At 49.5% G+C, this 22,997-nt stretch overlaps 1 protein-coding gene across 1 annotated transcript; it reads right to left on the reverse strand.

The window, feature by feature from the left end:
- Window positions 1-5,617: 5,617 nt before the first annotated feature.
- On the reverse strand, window positions 5,618-6,600 carry EI90DRAFT_3016937 (uncharacterized protein; the record flags this gene model as incomplete). The annotated part of the gene is made up of 3 exons (XM_039057051.1): window positions 5,618-5,853; window positions 6,128-6,559; window positions 6,582-6,600. 3 exons carry the CDS (start codon window positions 6,598-6,600, stop codon window positions 5,618-5,620), a joined length of 687 nt encoding a protein of 228 aa, XP_038915199.1.
- Between the last annotated feature and the right edge of the window lie 16,397 nt (window positions 6,601-22,997).

The raw sequence follows: 22,997 nt of genomic DNA on the forward strand, positions 1-22,997 counted from the left end.
TCCTTTCATCCTACCCTTGCTCCTTTTGATTCCAGACCCCTCCTTATATACAATGTACCTAGTAACTTGTAACCTCAGTCTGAAATCGACTTGATTTCCCCCCAAGAGACTTCCCCTCTGCTAGATCCGAATTAGGGACCCCTAGGACAACCAGCAATGGCACAGCGCTCCACTTGAGTCGCTGAGGCCAAGGTCCTTCCACACTAAGTCTCCGATTCCATTCCGGAGTCGTCTGAATCCACCTGATCTAACAATTACATTTACGACAGAAACCTGTGTAAGAGCATGATAAAGCCAGAAAATATGTGAAACATTGACTACAATGCACCAGGGAGCCAATTCAGTGATGCTGTTAGAATGGGCGGATTCAGACAACTCCGGAGTGGAATCGGAGACTTAGCGTGGAAGGACCTTGGCCTCAGCGACTCAAGCGGAGTGCTGTGCCATTGCTGTTTGTCCATTTGGTCCTTAATTTCACAGTAGGTGAGCAGGAAGTCTCTAGGGGGCATTTCAGGTTGATTTCGGACTGAGCCTCCTACGAGTATGTACAAGCGCCGATATATATAATGGAGGGGGTGAAAGCACAAGGAAACGAAGGGGAACCGAATCGGGATGAAGGCGTCCGAATGGGAATAAAGGGATGACAGAAGCAGAGCGGTACCGAAGGTCATAAGGCAGAACCTGTGATATGTCCAAAAGGAGGTAAGGAGGGCAAGGCCCAGAGGGGCAGGAGGATGAGGGGAACTGGGGATGATGACTAACTGGCTAGAATGGGAAGAAGCAGCAGTCCAAATAGGGATGAGGGGAAAATGCGAGAAATACATTACAAGTGGCGAAAGTGCCGAAGATGATCCACGAATGTTATGGGAATGGGTTCCGGGGGACCCAACCTGAGCCGTTCGACTCACTGATGGAGGTGGCTGCGTAGCCATCGGAGGGAGAGCGGAATAGGAAGAGTGTACGGAAGTACAACCTGTGGGTTGGCCAACGGTAACTTGGCGCTCCTGGGAGCATACCGGTAGCGAGTATGATGAGGGCTCCTTGAGGGAGCCACCTGGCTGTCTGCTAACGGGGACTTGGCGCTCCTGGGAGCGTGCTGGTAGCGGGTGTGCTGGGAGTGTTTGGCTAACGGTGACTTGGCGCTCAATGGAGCGTGCCGGTAGTGAGGGATACTGGGACTCCCAAAGGGAGTCACCCAGATGGTGGCTATCAGTGACTTGGCGCTCATGGGAGCGTACCGGTAGCGGGAGTTGTTGGGGAAAGCGGGTTGGTGGACCAGTGCACGGTAGTGGGTGACCGTGGGAAGTGGGACCTGCGGGTGTGTGGCCAGGCATCCTGGAGCTGCCTGGACCATATCCCTCTCCTAAGGAGGTGGGATAGGCTACAGTTCCTGATAGGGAACTTCTGGTTGGATGGGAGTGATTGCTCAACCACCCGGTGGACTGGTGGGAGCAGGCAGCAGGAGGTTGGGTGTGGGAATGCCCTCCTCATTGCGGTTTTGTCATGGAGAGGATGAATAGGGAGGTGGACATGGTTCCAAGGTTACAGGTCGAGTTTACAGTGGTGGCACAATGGTGAGGATGTTACAATTGCGGTACAAGGTTTTTGGGTTATGTATTCGATAATGAGAAAGCATTTTTCGGCATCTGCCTTACACATCATATGACCTCTAACTATCTAATATAAAAGTCACAATGGTCAAGGGAAGTCCCTTGAAACTCAACAAATTCCCCAGCCAGCACCAAAACCCAGTGGGAAAGCTTGGCATGGGGTTTGACAGCGAAATAAAGGTGCAGGGACCAAGGGTTTGATTGTTCATAGTCACGGACCATAAGATTCTAGGTCCATTCCTATAACAACAAAGCTCGGAGGTTGCGGAGCTTACGGAGGCAGGGTTGAAAGTCTGAGGAATATTGGCAATGGTGTTTACGTAGTATGAGGTCACCAATGCAATGGACTAAGACCGAGGTGGAGTCAAAGTCCGAGGTAGGAACTATGATGGAGGCTCGGAGCAAAGGTACGAGCGGTGCCCGAGTACGAAGTACGGGTCAGTGGCGGAAGGTCATAACTTGGCGGGAGGTCGGTGGAAGAGGACCAGAGGGAAGAGAGGGGAAGGAAGAGAGAGAGGTGTCAGGTCCGAAGGTGGGTATCGGAGTGGACGGGAGAAGAGTAGGAGGATGATGGAAGGGTGGAGGTGTTGTGAGGAGGGAGCGGAGGAGTAGGAGGAGGGTGGCGAGAGGGGTGGTGTTCAGTCCGAGGTGGTTATCGGAGCGGATGGAGATAGGACAGGAGAGTGATGGAGGAGTGGAGGTGGCATGGGAGGTGAAGGGTGGTGTGGTGCCAGGACCGAAGGTGAATATCGGAACGGACAGCAGTAGGGTAGGATTCTGGAGGTGGGGAAGGAGGAGGTCTGGAAGTCAGGTCGGGATCGGGTATGCATGGATATGACAGATGCACAGAACGTTGCCAGTCAAAGTCGAGATGGAGTTGTGAATGGAGTAATGGTGGTGCATAGAACAGGAATGCAATGAAAGACACATTATGATGTAAGGGTCAAAGGATGATGTAAGTTACACTGGGGTGTATAAAAAGCCTGAGAGGTGAGCAAAGATGAAACCAGTTAGAACCCTCTACACTGATTAGGTAAGATGGAGCAGCCAATGAAAGAGGTTCAAAACATGGCTTCAGGGTAAACCGAGCCAATCAGATCTCATAAAAGCCCAACCATGATTATTTATATGTTAGATATAGATGCTTGTACATACTCACTCACTCTGTCATGACCGACAAATCCCGGGGCTCTGTCAGCGGCAAACCAATGCCGATAGGCGAATCCGCCGACCCGAAACCCATCCTAACCAGCCCCCAACCCCATGTCTGGCCCCCTGCCTTACTGCGTGAGACTTGGCCAAGAATCAGAACCTAGACCCTGCCGGTATTCCGACCTTACCTCCAGTTCCTGAGCCCTTGGCGCTCCCAGCATTCAGTCACGCCTGCCTTGTCTCCATCTGAACCACACTCATCGCTTCCCGCTATGTGGTCACAGCCATGCCCCGCTTCCATCCACTCCGCACCCTCTGCCCACTCCGCACCCTCTGCCCATCTCTGCACCTTCTGGCCACTTCTGGTTGCCCTTGACACCTCTGGTCAGGTCAACACTCCCACTCCCCTCTGTACCTCTGTTGGCCTTCATGCTGTCCTTGTGTGACAGTGCTGGCAGATCAACCTCTGTTCGCGGACTTGTGTCGGCACCGCACCGACCCCGCTTATTTGCGGACTTGTATCGGCGCCGCGCGCTGACCTCCGCTTTTCCTCTGGCCATTTGTCACTTGGCAGCTTATCATTCATTCCTTGCCGAGTGCCATTTATTGTTTGCTTCCCTGCCAATATCGGCATTTGATCCCCTCTTTATTGGCACTAGGTTATTGATCTCATTCAGTTATTCATCAATAACCCTTGCCACTTATTGTTTATTGATCTGTTCCTCGTTTCCAGTTCCCGGGCTCTTGTCCTTATTTAGTTTGACAATTCCCGCTTATCTCCGCGCCGGACCGCGCCGGACTGACCGGCCTTTCTATATTCCCTCTTGCCTATTTATATACCTTGTAAATACTTTCGGGGACCCCAGTCTGAAATCAACTAGAGTACCCCCCCCTGTCTGTTCTGAGTCTCTCCTTCTGCAAAGGGGGCTTCCCCCCCTCTGAGTCCGTGCTCACGGAGTCCGTGCTCCTCCTATAGGTCCGCTCCGCCCGCAAGTCTTGTTTGAAGTCCGCTGTAAGTGTCAGTTTGTAAATACGGGATCTCCCCCAAACGTCAAGCTCAGGGCACAGCGCTCCACCTGAGTCGCTGAGGCCGCGATCCCACTCTGCTAACCTTGGACAGCGCTTCCGGACGCGCCGCATATTTCCGCCCGCATATCCGTGCGCGCGCTCCAACAGACCTCTGCCACAATCTCCGACTCCGACAATAATCCAGCCTCTGACAAAGATCCCGACTCTGACACACTCCTCAGTCAGTAAATGACCTGAGCAACCTAGTCTACTCAATTCAAGTACATACCTATGCCCCCTAGAGACTTTACCCTTGATATGCCTGAAATTATGGACCAGCAGGACAAACAGCAATGGCACAGCACTCCACCTGAGTTGCTGAGGCCAAGGTCCCTAATCACTAAGTCTCTGTTTCCTCTCTGGAACTGGCAGAGACCCCCATCTCTAACACTAAGACTGGACATACTATTAATATATATAACTGGATTGTAAGGTACAGAGGCCAAAGTGCTCAGTGGGCATGCAGTAAGTGTTAGAGACCAGATGCAAGACAAAGGATACGTCTCTGTGGTGGAGGGCTTCGGCCTCAGCAACTGTAAGTGTTACAAAAATGGGGCCAGAGGCGCCCATTTTCGTCTGTTCGAGGTGCAGGAAGAGGGAAAGGGGTAGAGGTTGAGCTCATGCGATTTTACAGATATTTTAACATGTGGTTTAACAGATGTTTTCACAAGTGGTAGTTTAGGTGGTTAATTGATTGGATAAACTATATTACTATATAAATCACATGATACAGAACCCATAAGAGTCTAAAATGGGAAATTCCCATTTCCATAACAGTAAGCCTTGTTAAAGGTTGAGTTCGCGAGTGGTCTCGCGACAGTCAGAGTTTGCCTTACACTCCCAGTCCGTTGAAGTACACTGTATGAAGCTGTATTTATCAACAGGGGGGTAAAAGGCTGGGGAAGCCTTTACCCCCCTCGCATGTAGGTTAAATACATTATTGTATATACATGTGATAGTTGCGGCTTGGGACCGCATGGTAGAAATGAAGGGTTCGGGAATAGAAGTGTCGCATCGGGTACAAACCTGACACGATAAATAAAGAATGAAGAATGAATAAGGTAGGCTGCAAGTACGTGGCCTATATCCCTTACACTCTCCTCCCTTGTGATATTAATATTGCACAGGCAGGTATAACAAGAAGTTGTCAAGAAATTAATATAAGGTGGGGAATGGCGATTAAGCCATTCCCCTCAAAATTTTACAAGAATTATTCAAGAAAGAATTAAAAACGATAGCTGTTAGGCCTTGACGAAACCGTTATTATGACGGTTTCAGGATTAAGTGAAAGTAGAGGCTGTTAGGTCTCCACAGATCCGTTGTTTCGATGGATCCCGAAATTACTGCAAGGTAGGGGCTGTTAGGCCTCCATGGGTCTGTTGTTTCGACAGACCAAAGAAAAGATATAAAGCAGAGGCTGTTAGGCCTCCACAGGTCTGTTGTTTCGACAGACCAAAGAAAAGATATAAAGTAGAGGCTGTTAGGCCTCCACCGACCTGCTGTTTTGGCAGATCAGAGGAAATAAGGAAGTGAAGGCCATCAAGCCTTCACACAACCGTTATTATGATGGTCTAGAGAATGGGGTGGAGAACATAGCAAAGCAAAGGCTGTTAGGCCTTTGCAGAACCATTGTTACGACAGTCCCAGAGCAGAAAGCAAAAAAAATGATGAATGAGGCAGTTAGGCCTCAGCGGTACGAATGATGCACCAGAGCGGATGATAGAACGGGGGGTGATTAACCCCTCCATGTTAAATGAGGCACATATACCTTGATGAAGAGAAGGTGATTAAACCTTCTTTGCTTTACCTTTCTTGGAGGAAGGGCCAGCGGTAGCCGAAACAGCAGCACTAGAAAGGTCCGAAGGACCAGCAACAGTGGCCTCGGTCTCAGACCGGATCGCAGCAGGGAAACAATGTTCAGGAAGAGGGGCAGCCTCGTCAACTGACCCTGTAGTCGCCTCACCATCACTCTTCATATCCTCGTCCTCATCGGGGATAGGCGGTGGGGTGGGAGGATGCACGGCTGTTATGGAAATGGGAAATTCCCATTTTTAGCCTCTTATGGCCTCTGTACAGTATATTATCACGTGACATGTATATAACAAGAACCTAACCAACAATTACTACCCAAAAACCCGATGTCAATGTTACTGTAAACACCTTTGTTACAACACCTGTTACATTAATTGTAACATCTTCTCAATGTCACGGCCCCCTCCTGCACCTGAACGCTATAGAAATGGGCCAATTAGGCCCCATTTTTATAACAACGGCGGTGGGTAGATGGCCATAGTTACCATCCATTAATTGAGAGAGAGAAACCCGTGTCTTTTGTGGAGGCACAGGTGGAGCTGGTTCAGGCACGAAGTGCCCTGACCGTGATGGAGGGGGAGGAGGTACGGGGTAGTCACCCACATGCAGTTTCGAGAATTTGAAGGTGGTCGTATTGGCTGCCCTACGAGCCCTTGCCTCGTTGGAGGGATGATGCCTCCACAACGACAGCAGGATGTACTTCATCCCTGCCTCATTGAGAATTTTGGGAGTCCTTTGGATGTACCCATACCTCTTGTCGAAGTCATCTGCGGAAGGATTCCTTCTGCCCTCGAATTTCAGCTCAAAGTAACGAGCATGAAGGTCGCAAACATCGCCTGGGGCATCATCGATAACCCCAGCTGCCCCAACCTGCTGGTCGATCCACTTGAGGTCGACCAGGAATTTAAACCCATTCACTGTAATCAGGAATGGGAGTACGAAGTTGTCCCATCGCCATTGACGATGGCCTATTTCGGTGGTGATTAGCCACCTCTGGCCACTAATGGTAACTCCATGTTCCAGGAGAAGGAGAACGATTCTTGCTAGGTAGCCGGAACCATGAATATTCGAGTGGTAGGAGGGGTGATGCAGTGCCCACTCTTTTCCTGACTTGGGATTGGATGTATTAGATTGGACCCTACAGCTCACCGTTGGGTCAGCAATGGGTACTTGAGGACGGGCCAGTTTGGCTGGTCCAGGGTGTGGATGAGAGTTGTCGTCTACACAATGCACCCTCTCAATGGGGGCGTTCTGGGTACACATTTCTGTGTGAGGGATTTTTTGAGGGCGCAATGCCTCGTCTTCCTTGCAACCTTTTTCAAATGACTTGAGGTCCCTTTCCAGCAAGTTGCACTTTTGTTGGAGGAAATCCCGGTGTAACGAGACTTCCCGCAACTCGCTGGTGAGATGCTGGTTCTCGAGCTTGATGTGAAAGAGTTCCTCATGGAGCCCTATGTTTTCTTCTTGGATACGTCGAGTCCCTTCTTGAGACTGTGACAGTTCGTCATCAAGATGTCGAACACGGGCATTTGCATCTGTAAGGAGTTCAGTCAGGAAAGACCCTGACATTGTAGCATGCGGCTGGTGAGCTGCTTCAGGAGTGGGTGCTCCATGAGGGAGGGAAGGGTGGTAACCCCAGAGATTGGGGTTAAAGTATGGCAATGGTGGCGCTTGTCCTGGCGCCATCAAGTCCATGAAAAATTGCGGGCCCATTGTCTGATGGTTGGACACAGTGTAAGCTGCAGTAGCTTGCGCATCCATCACAGGGGAAGGATGCCCTGATACTGTTGGTATCAGGGTAGGATTAGGGATATTGGAGGCGCTGGCGGTGTAACAGGGAAATCCATCCCAATGTCACACAGGCTCACAGGGGGGACAGTAGTCTCATGGCCTCACTGACTGTCACTAAAAGAGGTCCTAGAGTACGGTGTTGTATAGTTGTGGCTGTGCAGTCACGGGACTACCCAAACTACACTCGCCAATGTATGTACATGAAAGAATGAAAGAGCAGTGTTTTGTAGTGCAAGGGTTTATCCCTGCAACAGCGGCGTCGAAGTATGTTGAACATTGTCTAAAGTGGGACCCGTGGTCTCAGTGTCCATGGGGGTGGTGTTCGATCATGGGCTTTGCCCACGGTCATCGTCGGGCAGCATTTCCCTCCTGAAATTTTCTTGCACTTGCTCAGACATGATGGGGGAAAAGAAGAAGGATGAAGTTTTGTCTGTGGGAACAATGTTCATACCCCGGAGGCAAAACCCAAATATGGCAACTAGCGCCATAATTGCCCTTCATTAGGCCATAAGACTATTCCCAAGCGGGTAGTCTGTTGGGAGCAAGTAGGATGGGGCACTTTATTAGCCCCTTGTGTGGGAATAGAAGGAAATTTGCTTTCCTTATTCAAATTTTCTACTGCATCGACCCCAGGTAACAATAGGGGGTTTCACGGTAAGCTAGATTGGGCTAAACTGAGAGTCTAAATCGAGTCTAAACTGCACAATACTGGAGCGAGTTTTGGAGTGGGCTTAAGCCGCTGTTAAGACACGATTTGAGGGCGTTCACAGTAAGCACTCTAAACTGGAGTCTAAACTGGAGTGTCCCTGGGTTCGTTAAATCCGTCTGAGGTATCAGGTGCTTGGCTTATGTAACCATGCAACTGGTAGTTGAAGTCGACGTTGGGCACTTGCGACCACACCAACCAGACAACCCTACCTTGTATTGACGAGCCCCTCATGTACTAATTATTAGTTGGGCTAGCCGCACTGCCACGTACAAACGCGGCTGCGGGGTAACAAAATAGAGTACAACAACAACAACAACAACGTTGGGCACTTGTCTGTCCACACTTTCCTCCTGACTCACCACCAGGGCTGATAGTGTGTGCTATGCTTCATGATGGACTGGGTGTATATGCTCTGAAATGGATGATTCTAGCTTGAATGTAACGGTTATAATGCCAGTCCTATCTCAAGTTCCATCACTAGCACCAACTGTCCCTATGATTCCAACTTGCACTCTTGCCCATGGAGTAGGACAGCGATTGATAGCGGGTACCATTACATGTGGGATGATGCACTTGTAGAAGTACATATGGATTTGCTAGTAAATTCACAAATGAAAATGGATGTGCATTGAAAATTTTGGGGATGAGCTTGTATACGTAAGGGATATATAACGGGGGTGTCGGAGGTATAGGGGACTATCAGACCCAGATTGGGGCACTCATGGAAGTGGGGTGTGGGTTGTATCATGAACTGGTGCAGCGGTATGGCAAGTCTAAAGCATGCATGTAAATTATAGCGTCCTTCGGCACTGGAATGAGACTCACTGGTTGAACACTAGCACAGGCGCTGCACAAAGGACAACATCCAAGGGAGAGGGGTTATGCCTACCCAACGTGCCCGCTGTGACTGAAAGAGGACAAATCCTTGGATCCGTGGGATAACTGTACAGTGTGTGAATTCTTGATATTTTACTTCCCAGTGGAGGTTATCTAACGCTGTCTGTGCAAAGGCGCCCACTCCAGGGAGGTTAGTCAGTGGAACTTCCACTGTCATACAGAGTATTGTCCCATAGATAAGTTCGAAAGGGGCATACCCTGTCGATTTATTCACGCTCGAGTTTATCGTGAACTCGGCAAGAGGGACTTTTAGTACCCAGTCGTGCTGATCTGGTGTCAGGGCCCGGCCTCGGACTCGGAGGCTCCCTGACCTCAACCCCCATCTAACCTGTCCTCACACTATGTGGGGCATGAGATGTATAGTAAAAGGAAGGGAATATATACACTTGCCTATGTGGGGCATGAGATGAGAAGAAGGGTAAAGGTCTCATCTCCCCGCATAGTTGCTATATAAAGGAATGGGTCACATGCCCACAACTATACAGCTCCTAGAGTTGTGTAGTGTGACCCGGAGGGAACATCCAGGTGGCAGTGCCCAGTAAGCGTGGGAACGTTCTGGGCAAGTTGCTTGCCCAGAATTGTGGCTGTGACCCGTGGGAACATTCTGGGCGAGCTGCTCGCTCAGAATGTTCCCACGCTATCCCATGCGCACATGTACACAACACACAAAGGCAACAACAAGGCAACAGTCAAAGAATAAAGGGGGTAAAGTAGGTGGGGAGTCCGGGGCACCCTAAGGCAGGGTGCTGAACCCTGACATCTGGCCAAACAGCTGCATGAATTACTTGGACAACGCTCTGAACCATTTGTTCAGCTTGTCCATCGCCTTCTGGATGGAAAGCGGTCGTCATTTTTAGATGAACGCTGAGTAACCTGTGTAATTCTGTCCAAAATTTGGACGTAAACTTAGTGTCTCTGTCAGACACTATGGATCTTGGGAGTCCGTGAAGGCACACGATGCCTTTCAAGAACTCATATGCGAGTTCTAGCACATTGATTGTGGTTTTCACAGGTATCAAGTGAACCTGCGAAGTCAAACAGCACATAACTACCCAGAGGTAGTTATGATCTAGACTTGCTGGGAAAGGACCAACAAAGTCCATTGATATAGAGGACCATGGGGCCTCTGGAATCAGCAGCTGGTGCAACAGCCCAGCTCTTCATCGAGTAGACCGCTTGGTGGTCTGGCACGTTTCGCAGGAGGAGACATACTTCTCCACGTCGCATACCATTGTAGACCACCAATAGTAGCGGCATAAATATTCTAAGGTTTTATGGAATCATAGGTGACCTAGGATCTCATGTGCATTTTGGACGGCGATCCCAGTCGCCTTCTCCCCTTTATGAATGACATCTGGGAGAACCAGACATGGTTCTCCCAAGTCATTCAACTTTGAAATAAGGCCGTTCTCGACCTTAAATCTTGGGAATTGTCTGGGATTCTCTAGAATCCCTTGCCAAGCTGCATGCTTGGCATACCCCTCTTTCACAGAGGAGAGGAAGTCGTCTTCCTCAACAACACTCCTGAGGGAATCCTCAGGCAGTACAATGCCAGCAAGTGTCAGCTCGCTCCTCCCTGAACAATTGTCAGGGGGGTCTAGGACCGCGGCTTCCAAGTCATGGCCTTCGATCACACTACTCGCTGTAGCGAGTCGTAACGAAAGCCGGTGCAGAAGAAGCATTTCTTCTGCCTCTTCAATATGACTTAGAGGGAGGTCATCTCCAAATTTGTCTATGTGGACATCTGCAGAGACAAAGTCGTCATAATGAAGGTCTTCATCCAACGAAGACTCGTAATAGCGGCTGAGTGCATCAGCCACTTTGTTTTTGTGGCCCTCGACATACAAGATGTTGCACTTGAAGCCATAAAGAAGTTTTGCCACCTTATGTGGTGCCCAGAAGTGTGCTGCTTCTGTTTGAAGTAGGTGAGGGCTTTATGGTCTGTAACGACTGTAAATTCATGCCCTGCAGTCAATTCGTCCATCCACTTGGACAGGGCTTCCAGTTCATATGCGAAGTATGAACATTGTGTCGAAGTAAACTTCTTCGACATGAAGGCAGCTGGGCAGGATAGTTCCCAGCTGGCACCCTGAGCCAAAATAGCCCTGATGCCTGCAGGGCAGGCGTCAGTAATAACCCAGACTCAAAATCTGTTCCTCTCATGTTCAGAGAGACCATCTGGTACTTGCCAGATGATTGGTTTTAGAATCGGTGTCTTGCACACGAGATTCTTTATGTTATCGAAACACTTCTGGTGCAGCGGTGACCAGAAGAAAGGCAGATTGTTAGTGCAAATGGTCTGCAAAGGACCAGTGTATGTGCTAACATTAGGCATAAATCGAGCAAGGTATTCTATTAGGCCTAGGAAGCATAGCACTTCCCGGTGGTCTGAAGGTTCACGCCAAGCACAAAGCTTCGCCATTTTATCAGAGTCTGCATGGACCCCATGGCCGTCAACCTTGCATCCCAGAATGTCAAGAACCGGGGCAAACAGTTCGAATTTCTTATGGCTAATGTATAGCCATTCAGACTTTAGTCAGTTGTGCACCCACTGAAGTTTCTCATTGTGTTCAGAAACCGTATCGGTTCCTGTAAATATGTCATCAAACCATGCGTGAACAGCCCACCCAATATTATCTTGGAGGACCCACGACATGGTCCACTGGAATGTGGAGGGACCATTACAGTCCCCTTGTTGGAGTATGTTTGAAACGTATGTGCCCCAAGGAGTGGCAAATGCAGTGCATGGAACGCACTCAGGTTCCATGCGAATTTGCTCGTAAGCATCTGTCATATCGATCTTTGATCGATATGAATTAACGGGCATGCCATAATGGCTGGTCAGCGAACCCACCAGCCTGCGCACTCGTATTGAAGAGTTTTCTCTCGTAGCTGTTGCTCGAGAGATTGGGGGCACATTGTGTGCCTCTCATGATACCTTTTATTGGGATCAATAAAGTCAATCCTGTGATTAACCTCCCAGAAGGGAGGTAAGATCTCAGGTGCAGGCGCCATGACATACTCAAATCGTGACCTCCACCAGTTGCAGAGGGCACTAAAACCATCATCTGTCATTGGGCGATTTTCGAGATGAGAACAGTCTGGTAACTTCCCAGACTGGGGATCAGGCCAGTGAGCCAGGTAACTTAATGCGTCTGTTGTGGATGCATTGGACATGGCCTTCATAGCAGATATGCTATGAAGACCCTGCTCCTCCCTAGAGGAGTGATTGGGCAGCAAAGTCTCCTTCACCTTATTGAGTCACACCTTGGGTGTGTTGGTTGAAGCAGACACACGGCTGCTTGTGGGTGGAGGCCTCTTAGAGAGGCTAGTGAAATCTCAACGGGCCTGGCGGCCAGTCGACATGAAGGAACGTCGAAAGTGGAGATAAGACCGCCCTTCACATGGATGGTGTGCTTGCCAAAGTCCAGCAAAGCTTTGTAGGTGTTCAACCATGGAGCACCTAGAATGGCATCATAACGTTCGATGTTCATGACATCGAAGTAGTGTTTGTTTTTCTGACCAAGTATGGTCAGATCAGCATTGGTCCCATAGTAAATACAGGACCTACTCCCCTTGGTGCCCATTTGGAGCACGAGGGGATTGGGGAGTTCAAGGAGTGGGATGTGACACGCCCTGACAAAGTCAGGGGATAACGCATCGGTCTCTGCCCCACTATCGAACAATGTGAATGCTTTGGTCCCATTGATCTCAACAAGACCAGTCAGGGTGCGACGTAAGTCGGCACTCCGATTGGTAGGGTATTTACCTGCCTCATGCGAAAGTCTGAACTTTGTGTTGAACATAGGCAGGTTTTTCTTTGTGATTTTTGCTGGGACTATATCAGTCTCCGGCTTTGGGAGAGGCAACTGCCCCTCAGTCTTAAATCGACGAACTGGTTCGTCTACCAGCTCAGTGACGATTTGCTCCTCAGAAAGGAGCGAGTCAGCTCTTTGAGCCAACGCTAACTTAAGGGCATAGTTGTCCTCGGATGGGTCAATCATACCCATCCCCCGTAAACTTAAGCGCCCGAAGACGACCTTGTCTTCGGGTTTGCTGACTGTCTCATCAGGAGGGCCAGCCGGTTCGTATGGGTCCTCAATGAATTGATCATCGGGATCGCCATCTTCAGCGGTAACTTCTTCTGGGGCCTCCCCAGACGGATCATCTTCGTCCCCCTGACCCTCTGGCTTGTGGGGAGGGTCTTGGTCCTCCTCTTCTATGCCCAGAGCGTATAACTTGGCTCTGGGTGGATGGTTTGGACACTCGAAAGAGTATCTGATCTTGCCACATTTGTAGCAGAGGGGGTTGCCCTTCAAATCCTTTGAAGGGCGTCGTTGGGTGTTATAAGAATTACCGGTATTCGAAGAATACCGGTTGTTTGACAAAGAAGGGGCCTGGAGAGTCCCTTTGGCATGTGAAGGAGACAAGCCTGTAACAGGCTTCGTCATGGCTGCAGCAGGCTTCTTATTACTAGAGTAAGAAGAGAAATTTGGGTAGCCCCTGGTTGGGGCTATCCTAGGAGCAACTCCTGATGATCCCCTTGTGGATGGGGTTGAGTTGTTGGATACACTCAACTTGCTAGTCGGGTGTGTATTGGTTGATTTGGAGGGGGCAAGCCCTCCTTTATACGCGTTTATTGCATGCATTGAGTCCATTGCATTGTCAATGCGAAGAACAGCCATCCACAGTTCATCTTTGGATGTGAAGTCGACCGAAATTTGGTCGCATAGTACGAGCTCTTCCCTTATATGATAGGGGAGAGCGTTTACAAAACGTTCATTGAAACTTGCCTGGTCAGGGTGAGTGATCATCTTCTCCGATGCTTGGAGAAGCTGAGTATAAAAATGCTTAATCCCCTTTGTGGGGCCATAAGCGAGCATTTTGAAGAGTTTGGTGGCAGGTACTGCCGCTGACCTCTTCACATATGTGAGCATCAGCTTTGTTAAAAGCTGAGTGAATGTGGGGATAGTCCCACTCTCGAATCCTAGCTTCATTTCATGAAGCACGATCTGTTTAGGATTGCCATCTAGGGCGTGAGCAAGAGCATCTATGTGGAGCTCATTGTAGCTCTCGCCCTTCCACCCATTTTCTGAAATCCAGGAAGTGAGTCCGACAAGCCAACTCTCAAATTTTTTGAGATTGTTCTCCCCAGACCATAGGGTCGTGGGGAATGGAACAGAGTTTTTCTTTAATAACTCTGTTTTTACATCAGCAGGAAGAGGGGTCAGGATCCTTATCCTGATCAGCTTCGCGATTCAGCGAACCAGCTCCTCCATGAATCCCTCAGGGTTGCCGGGGGACAAACTACTTGGGTCCCTCGAATAAGACCTGAGAGTGGATTCAACGAATCCATCACAGGGGATAGTTGAGCTCACCACCCGAGGGTGGACAGAGCTCGCAACACATGGAACTTGGGAGCTAGGCTCCCTCTTTACTGGGGAAACCACGATGGGATGTGAAGCCCCTCCAAGAGGATCTTGGAGGGTATGGATGGTTGGCTGTGGGGTCGAGACTTCTTGTCTCGACACCCTGAGAGGAATTTGTTGGGCGTCTGCCCGACTGGGCCAATCTTGGCCTAATCTTTCAAAGGCCCCACTTCATGGGTCCTGCACGGTAAATCGACCATAGGAACCTAGCCTACGTCTGATCTCCCAGGCATGATCGTCCAGACCTTCAGGTCTGTGCATGTAGACGGCATCACCGTCCATCCGTGTCCCATACTCCACGGACGTCTCACTAAGTGCATGGGGAGCAAAGATGGTTCTTTGCTTTTTCTTTATTTCACCCTGTGCATTCATGATGAGGGCAGGCCCGGAACCGTGATGTAGGTTCCGGGTCAATCGCAGATCGCGATCAGTCTCCCCTTTGTCCATCGAATTTTCCAAAACAACAGGTGCTTCAGGCACAGGAAGCGACTGAGGAAGTGGCTGTGTCCTCCTTAGGACAACAGGCGGGCCCTGAGGGCCCCAATCGACACTCTTTCCCTTCAGATAAGAAGGGATTCTCTTTGGCGATGGGGTTGAAGAACTCCCAGGCGCGGGTTCATCAGCATGAGGGACGTATGTCGTCATCCTCACACTGGGATGCCCGGGCACGGGGAGGTAGGTAGTCATCCTGATGTAGTCTTCATCAGCAGAGACTTCGTCCGCCAGTGAGTTTCATCGCTGGATGGGTTCTCTGTCCCGTCCCCTGACTGGTACAGGTGGAGGCACACTTGTTGCCTCAAACTGGGGTGAGTTTAGAGGAATTTGGCTTCCAGCCAATCCAGGGCTAGGGCGATAAATCCAAGCCTGTAAGTCCTCTATAGCCTCGTCGTGGCAAGTCAGCCATTGATCGATGCTTCTTAGCATCATCATCAATTCATTGTGCTGATCGTTCGATGATCCAGGAGTTTTTGCTCATGGTTTGGTACCACCCATGTTGACGACCTCAACTGGGTTGTCAGGGCCATCACCAAGCCCTAACGCTTCACCCGATCTGAGAGGATCGGGGGAACCAGGCATGTCAGCAAACAGATCAGGTCCAACTGGCGGGTTGGGTGGGTCTTCCTCAGGGGGAAGAGGTGCGACCATGGCAGGTACAACCGTAGTCGTGGATTGGGAAGGGCCCAGCGCATCCAGGTCTCCTGGTGGACCTGGAGATGTGTCGGGGTCATCTGTCTCTCCTGGATCGGGAGGGATCTGATGTGTGTTAACGCTGGGAACCCCAGCACTATCTGAAGTCTGCACATTGTTACATGCAGCCACCCTCATACTCTTTGCAGAGGGCGAACCCGAAGCTTTCTTTACCATGGTGGTAACGAAAAGTCGGGAACTTCAATTAGATCGGTGCGCTTCGCGATGTTGATCAAAGAAGTTGAAAGGTTAAATTTGTTTGCTCACCAAGCATACAAAGGTGTAAGCATTGTTAAAGTAACCCAGAAACAGAAAGGAGGGATAGGCCCAAAGGTAGACTTGCAGGGCAAGCAAGTGAATTGCCCAGCAGGGGCGGGAGTGTGCGAGCAGATGTTGGAGCTGTCCAGAGGCCTTGGGGTTCCATACTTAGGGAGGCATAGGTAATATATTGAATTGGAGAGGTGGTTGCAGAAACCAGAGGCTCCGAGGTTAGTGACAAAGGAGTGGAGGGAATCTGGAGGACCGGAGGTGGTTGAGGATGATGGCCGTGGATGGATATGACAGTAAGGAAAGAATGTAGGTGTTCAGTGAACACAAAAAGAAAGGGAGGGGGAGATATGGTGGTGTGCAAAACTGATGTTTAGGGAGATGTCAGGGCAATAGCCCTGAACCCCGAGTCTGATGTAAGAATGGTGTACTTAGAGTCACATGGCTAAGCGGCAACTTCCGGTTACTGCTTAACACCATTGTAACAATTACAGTCTGGTGTGCTGAGCGACCCCCTGAGACCTCACAGGAGAGGGGTGGAAAGTGAGACATAGTATTTAATGAATGGGGAGTGACTCACTGGGAAGGATGCCACAGGAGCAGCTATGGGGGCTGGGGAATGGCAGCAAGGGGTGGAGGTGTTGAAGTAGTTGTGTGAGCAAACTCACATAGCTGAGATGGAGACCAGCAATGAAGGGTAATAACTCTGCATAGTATCCATCCATCATGGCACAATTCACATCAATGCCAACCTCATTTTGTTGATGACTGTTTGCTCAAGTGCTGTTAGCAAGCAATGGGGTAGCTATGGAAAGAGAGTCAGACACCACCAATGAACAGCATCAGTCATACTTGCCAAATGTTGGCAGTCAAATCAGATCCTAGGGCAGTGTTAGAACGGGTGGATTCGGACGACTCCGGAGCGGAATTGGAGACTTAGCGTGGAAGGACCTTGGCCTCAGCGACTCAGGCAGAGCGCTGTGCCATTGCTGGTTGTCCTAGGGGTCCCTAATTTCGGATCTAGCAGAGGGAAAGTCTCTTGGGGGGAATTCATGTCGATTTCGGACTGGGGTTACAAGTTACTAGGTACATTGTATATAAGGAGGGGTCCGGAATCAAAAGGAACAAGGGTAAGACGAAAGGAGACAAAGGGAGATGGAAAGAGGACAACACCGAGGGTCAAGTGTTTGACTCAATGGTGTTTCTCAAAGGAGGAATGAAGGGCCAAGGCCCAAGGAGGAAGGAAGGAGGATGGGAGTCGGGAATGGCTAGCTGACTGAATAGAAAGGAAGCAGCAGCCCAAATAGGAATGAGGGAGAATAGCGGAATTGAATGGAGCAATGCAATAGTTGCAAGGTCCGACATAAGTCCGGAAAGTCCGAACTCGGAAGTTAAACTCCGGAATATTGGCAAACATAATTAAATGGAAAGAGCTAACCAATACAATGGGTATAAGCGGAGGTGGGGTCAAAGTCTGAGGTCGGAGCTAAGACCGGAGGTTCCGGAGACAGAGATGTGAATGGGATTCTGGAGCGGAGGTCCGGAGTCGGGAGCATAGGTTTTGCGTACTCGTCTGGAAGGTGTCGAGGTTGGGGTCGGACCCGGAATGTTCCGGAGTCGGACCGAAGGTGGTGTCCGAGCCGGAGGTGGGATAACCTCTTGGGAGTCGGCAAGGGGAAAGTGACAGAAGGGAAGTAGGGCTCCGGAAGTCGGAGTTCGGAGTTCCAGGAGCCCAGAGCGGAGGTCGGGATTGTATGGATATGACAGGCAGCATATTCATTGACAGGACTTTGTTTTAAATATAAGGCTATGGCACGTAAGTATCTCAGACTCATGGTAGAGATCTAAAATTTGTATGTACCTATGGTGCATAAGTATCTGCACCAACAGTTAGACAGTTTTTGTAAGAACAATAAAATCTATCTCACCTCAGACTCGTGTTAGAGATCTGAGGGAGAGGGAGTCCAAAAAACTCCCTTCTTATATGCGAACTACGCCAGTGGCGAGCCCATCACATAAAGAAGAAAAATGGGGGTGTAAAGTTCAACCCCCAAACCTCTCTTCCACCACCAACAATCAACCCCATCCTTGCCACTCCATCATTGAAACCGATTGTTGATATTCCAACACACCCTCTCAATGACAGTTCCCATTGACAATTCCCATTCCCCTCATAAATTTATCATGCTTCTTGAATGCGAGTCCTTTTGTGAGGATATTGGCCACTTGGTCCGTGGTTGGAATGTATTCAAGTATAATATCTTTGTTGTAAATGCAATCTCAAATAAAATGCTGTCGGATGCAGATATGTTTAGTTCATGGCAAGCGCTAATGCACCTTGGTTATTGCCAAGTATGGTGGTAGGGACAGATGGAGGATGAAGGACATCACCAATGAACTGTTGCATCCAAATCGCCTCCTTTGCTGCATGGGTCAACACCATGTATTCTCCCTCAGTGCTCGACAATGCGGTGGACAGCTGTTTCTTCAAGCTCCATGACACAGCACTGCCAGCCATGATAAAGACATAGTGTTAGAACTGGGCGAGGGCAGACAAGTCCAGAGGGGAACCGGAGACTTAGCAAGGAGGGACCTTGGCCTCAGCGACTCATGCGGAGCGCTGTGCCATTGCTGTTTGTCCATTTGGTCCTTAATTTCGGAGGCAGTGAGCAGGAAGTCTCTAGGGGGCATTTCAGGTCGATTTTAGACTGAAGGTCCAAAACAAGTATGTACAAGTGCCTGTATAATAGGGAGATGAAAGCACAAGGAAATCAAAGGGGGTCCGAATCAGAACAAAGGCATCCGAACAGGGACAAAGGGATGATGGAAGCGGATCAGCACTGAAGGTCATAGGTTAGAACCTGTGGTACATCCAAAAGGAGATAGGGAGGGCGAAGCCCAGAGGGGCAGGAGGATGAGGAGAAGTGGGGGTGATGACTAACTGGCTAGAATGGAGAGAAGCAGCAGTCCAAATAAGGATGAGGGGGAAATGTGAAAGCTACATTACAAGCAGCGAAAGTGCCAGGTATGATCTGTGGAGCTCGGAGGTCACAGAGGTTATGGAGGTTGTGGAGGTGGGGTTGAAAGTCCGAGGAATGTTGGCAATGGTGTTTACGTAGTATGAGATCACCAATGCAATGGACTTAAGCTGAGGTGGAGTCAAAGTCCGAGGTCGGGACCATGACGGAGTCTTGGAGTGAAGGTATGGGCGGTGTCTGAGTACAAGGTACGGGATGGCAGCCGAAGGTCGTAACTTGGCAGAGGTTTGGCAGAAGAGTGTTGGAGGGAGGAGAGTGATGAGAGGAGTGGGGGGAGGAGTGGAGGCGGAATGGTGTCAGGTCCAAAGGTGAGTATCGGAGCGGACGGAGGTAAGGTAGGAGAGGGACGGAAGGGTGGAGGTGACATGAGGAGTGAGGAGGAGTAAGAGGAGGAGGGTGGCAAGAGGGGTGATGTTTGGTCCGAAGGCAAATGTTGGAGCAGATGGGGATAGGGTAGGACTCCAGAGGTGGTGAAGCGGAGGGTCCAGGAGTCGGATTGGGATCAGGTTTGTACGGAATGACACATAGCCAGAAATGGACCTATTGTCGCAAGCATCGCCTGCCCAGTCAGAGTCAGAGTAAGCCATGAAGTCACCTTCGCATGCTTTTCCATTGTACATGAGCTTGTAGTCCTTAGTACAATTGAGGTATTTGAGAACCCAGTTTACTGCATTGAGGTGGTTTTTTCCAGGATTGGCTGAGTATTGGCTTAGAGCGCCTACAGCATATGCAATATTGGGGCGAGTACCCAACATGGTGTACATAATGCTCCCGATCCGAGACTGATAGTCACGAACGTTGACTTCAGGGTGGTCTAGGCAAGATAATTTGAGGCCAGCAGCGATGGGAGTGGAGATGGGTCAAGCATTAGAGAAACCGAATCAATCGACGATGTTGTTGACATATTGAGACTGGGAGACATAGATCAATCAGTGGGATCGGTCATGTGTGATTTTGAGACCCAGAAACCAATGAATTGTGCTGAGGTCTTTCATCTTAAATGTCTTCTTGAGCTGGTCTTTCTTGAGATTCAACAAGTCAACGTCGTTGCTGAGGATCATAAGGTCGTCAACATAGAGAGCAATGATGCAGAACTGTTTGTTCTGGCTCCTGTGAATGAAGATGGCATGATCAGCATCACATCGGGTAAACCTGAGTTGTCCAAACTCGTCCTTCACTTTCTGATACCATGCCCACGATGCCTGCTTCAGACCATACAGGCTCCTTTGGAGTTTCCACACCACATCTTCGTTCCCATAGTCGGTACAGCCTGGGGGTGGATCCATGAATATGGTATGTTCAAGGTCGCCATTTAAAAATGCCATCTTGACATCCATCTGGTCGATTTCTAAGTCAAGACATGCACCGATTGCAAGGAGTATCCAGATTGAAGCCCATTTGACTACAGGCGCAAATGTCTTGTCATAGTAAATCCAGTAACTGCAAAAAAGTGTAATCCCAAGTCATGAAGGGTCATGGATTCATGCAGTTTCATGAAGCTGCACAGAAATTCATGAGGATTCATGAGGGTTCATGCAGGAGCATACACAGTCATGCAGTCTCATGAAAGTTTTCATGAAGTTTCATGAACCTTCATGACCAAATATAACCAGTTCAAGTTGGAAATTGACAGGACACATTATGCACCCCCATGCCTTCTTATGAATGTTCATGAATGTGCATGACTTTCCATGAAGAAGAATAGTGTCATATGTGTACATACCTGATCTGATCCGACTCCTGCACCAACTCCAGAATCCCACTTCACCCATGCCCTAGCCAGCCTCCAAAAGTCTACCCTACCTCTGGCCTGACATCACCTTCCATCTCCCAACTCCCACCCTGCTTCTCCACTAAGGTACTACCTTCTGTTCTGTCTCCATACCCCGACCTCAGACACCATGCCATACCTCTGTCTCCAAGATTTCTGTCTTAGCCCTGACCTCAGACTTTCACCTCACCTCCACTTAAGTCCACTGCATAGGTGACCTCATTTCATTCAATTACCTTTCCAACTCTGCCTCTGTAACCTCTGTTACCCCTGGACCTCACAGATGCACCACAGACCCCACAGTTTACTTCATTGTCCCATTCACTCTCACCTTTCTCCCTTACTCCTATTTGGGCAACTGCTTCTTTTCATTCAACCAGTTAGAACCATACATCCCACTCCCACCCCTCCTCCTGCTCCTCTGAGCCTGCACCCTCTTTACCCCCTCTCAGATGCACCATTGAGTCAAACCCTTGACCCTTGATGTTGTTCCTTTTCTTAGACCCCTTTGTCTCCATTCAGGCTCCTTGTCCCAATTCAGCCCCTTTTGTTTTCTCTGACCCTCATATACAATGTACATAATTACTTGTAGCCTCAGTCTGAAAATCGACTTGAAACCCCACCCAATTTCCCCTAGAGACTTTCCATTGTTAGCTCCAAAATTAATGACAAAACAGTAGTGGCACAGTGCTCCACCTGAGTTACTGAGGCCAAGGTCCTCATGTATTAAGTCTCCATTCCACTTCTGGAACCATCCAAATCTGCCACCTTCTAACAAATAGAGCCACAATCACAGGCACAATAAGTGCTCACCCTCGGTGCATGGCCATATCTGCACAAAATCTTCATGGATTTTGGCAATCAAACTGGCAATAATTTGAGAGAAATCAAGTGTTTCATGTAACCCAAAGTATTTTCTGTATTTTTTGAGAGCACCGTAAGCAGAATAAGTGCACATATAGTGAACCAGCTCATCCAAATTCCTTCATATAATCTGGGACTATTGTGTCATATCCATCCACGGCCATCGCCCTCCACTACCTCCAGTCCTTCTGGATTACCTCTGCTCCTTCATCACTAACCTCGGAGCCTCCATATTCCACAATCCCCTCTGACACCCCCAATGGTCATCACCCCCTCAATTCAATTACCTACACCTCCCTAAGTATGGAGCCCCAAAGGCCTCTGGACAGCTCCGACATCCGCTAGTGCACCCCTGTCAGGGACCAACCCAGGGTTGAGAGCATCTGGGTATATCGCCCGGGGCTGAGGGCCCAGTAGGGTGTGACGTGGGCGCACGTAACAACAGGCCCAAAGCAGACAAGGGTCCCTGGCCACTTAGGCTAAAGTGGGAAGTGTGAGAAGAAGGTTGCTTCTCAGTTCCCACTTAGGCTGTGTTTATATACATGTGGTTAAGGCCATGTGGGAAGCACCACATCATCTATGCACACAGCCACATCCATCTGGGTACCTCCGCAAGAGGTCCCAGGAGCATCCAGTATGTGGGAGGTCATCCGGTGTGTCCAGGTCCAGGCATGTTGCACTGCAGCCAGGTCAATGGTACATTGATACAAAGGAAGTCATCCATGTGATAAGAAAGGAAGGAAGAGGAAAGAGAAGAGAAGAGAGAAGAGTAAAAAAGGGAACAGGGGGGAGGTTGGGAGGAGCGGATGTGGGGCACTAGGTCAGGTGGGGCCAGGTCAGGCAGGTGTGCCCTGACAACCCCCACCTCTGCTGGGCAATTCACTTGCCTGCCCTGCAAGTCTACCTTCAGGCTGATCCCTCCTTTCCGTTCCTGGGTTATAGCCTGTCACCCCACTAACCCCATAACCCAACTCATCGGTAATATTTAGTCGGCTAACCTATAACCCCGTTAGCTCTGCTCTGCTTGGTCCTGCCATTCACAGGCCTGCCCTCTATGTAACTATATATACATAACTTGTAGATAGGTTACACCTGAGTGATAAAATCGACTAGAGTTTCCCTCTTCTAGAATTCCTTGCCAGTCAGTAAGTTAGGGCATGGACATGTAACTAGGCACAGTGCTCCTGGGATAAGTCGCTGAGGCCGAAGCCCTCCATTTTGGGGACGTCATACTTCATCCCAGATCAGGTCTCTGACATATTGCATCACAATGAGATACAGAAAACAGCCTTAATTCATGTGACAAAAATGGTACCTACCACATAACATTTGATGGAGAATTGGAGAGATAAATGGGGGGAAATTTGGTTGCACCTTGCACACTCAAGCCATGTGCTGCTC

This window comes from Cantharellus anzutake, assembly GCF_015039405.1.
Source record: "Cantharellus anzutake strain C23 chromosome Unknown EI90scaffold_29, whole genome shotgun sequence".
NCBI classification, from domain to species: domain Eukaryota; kingdom Fungi; phylum Basidiomycota; class Agaricomycetes; order Cantharellales; family Hydnaceae; genus Cantharellus; species Cantharellus anzutake.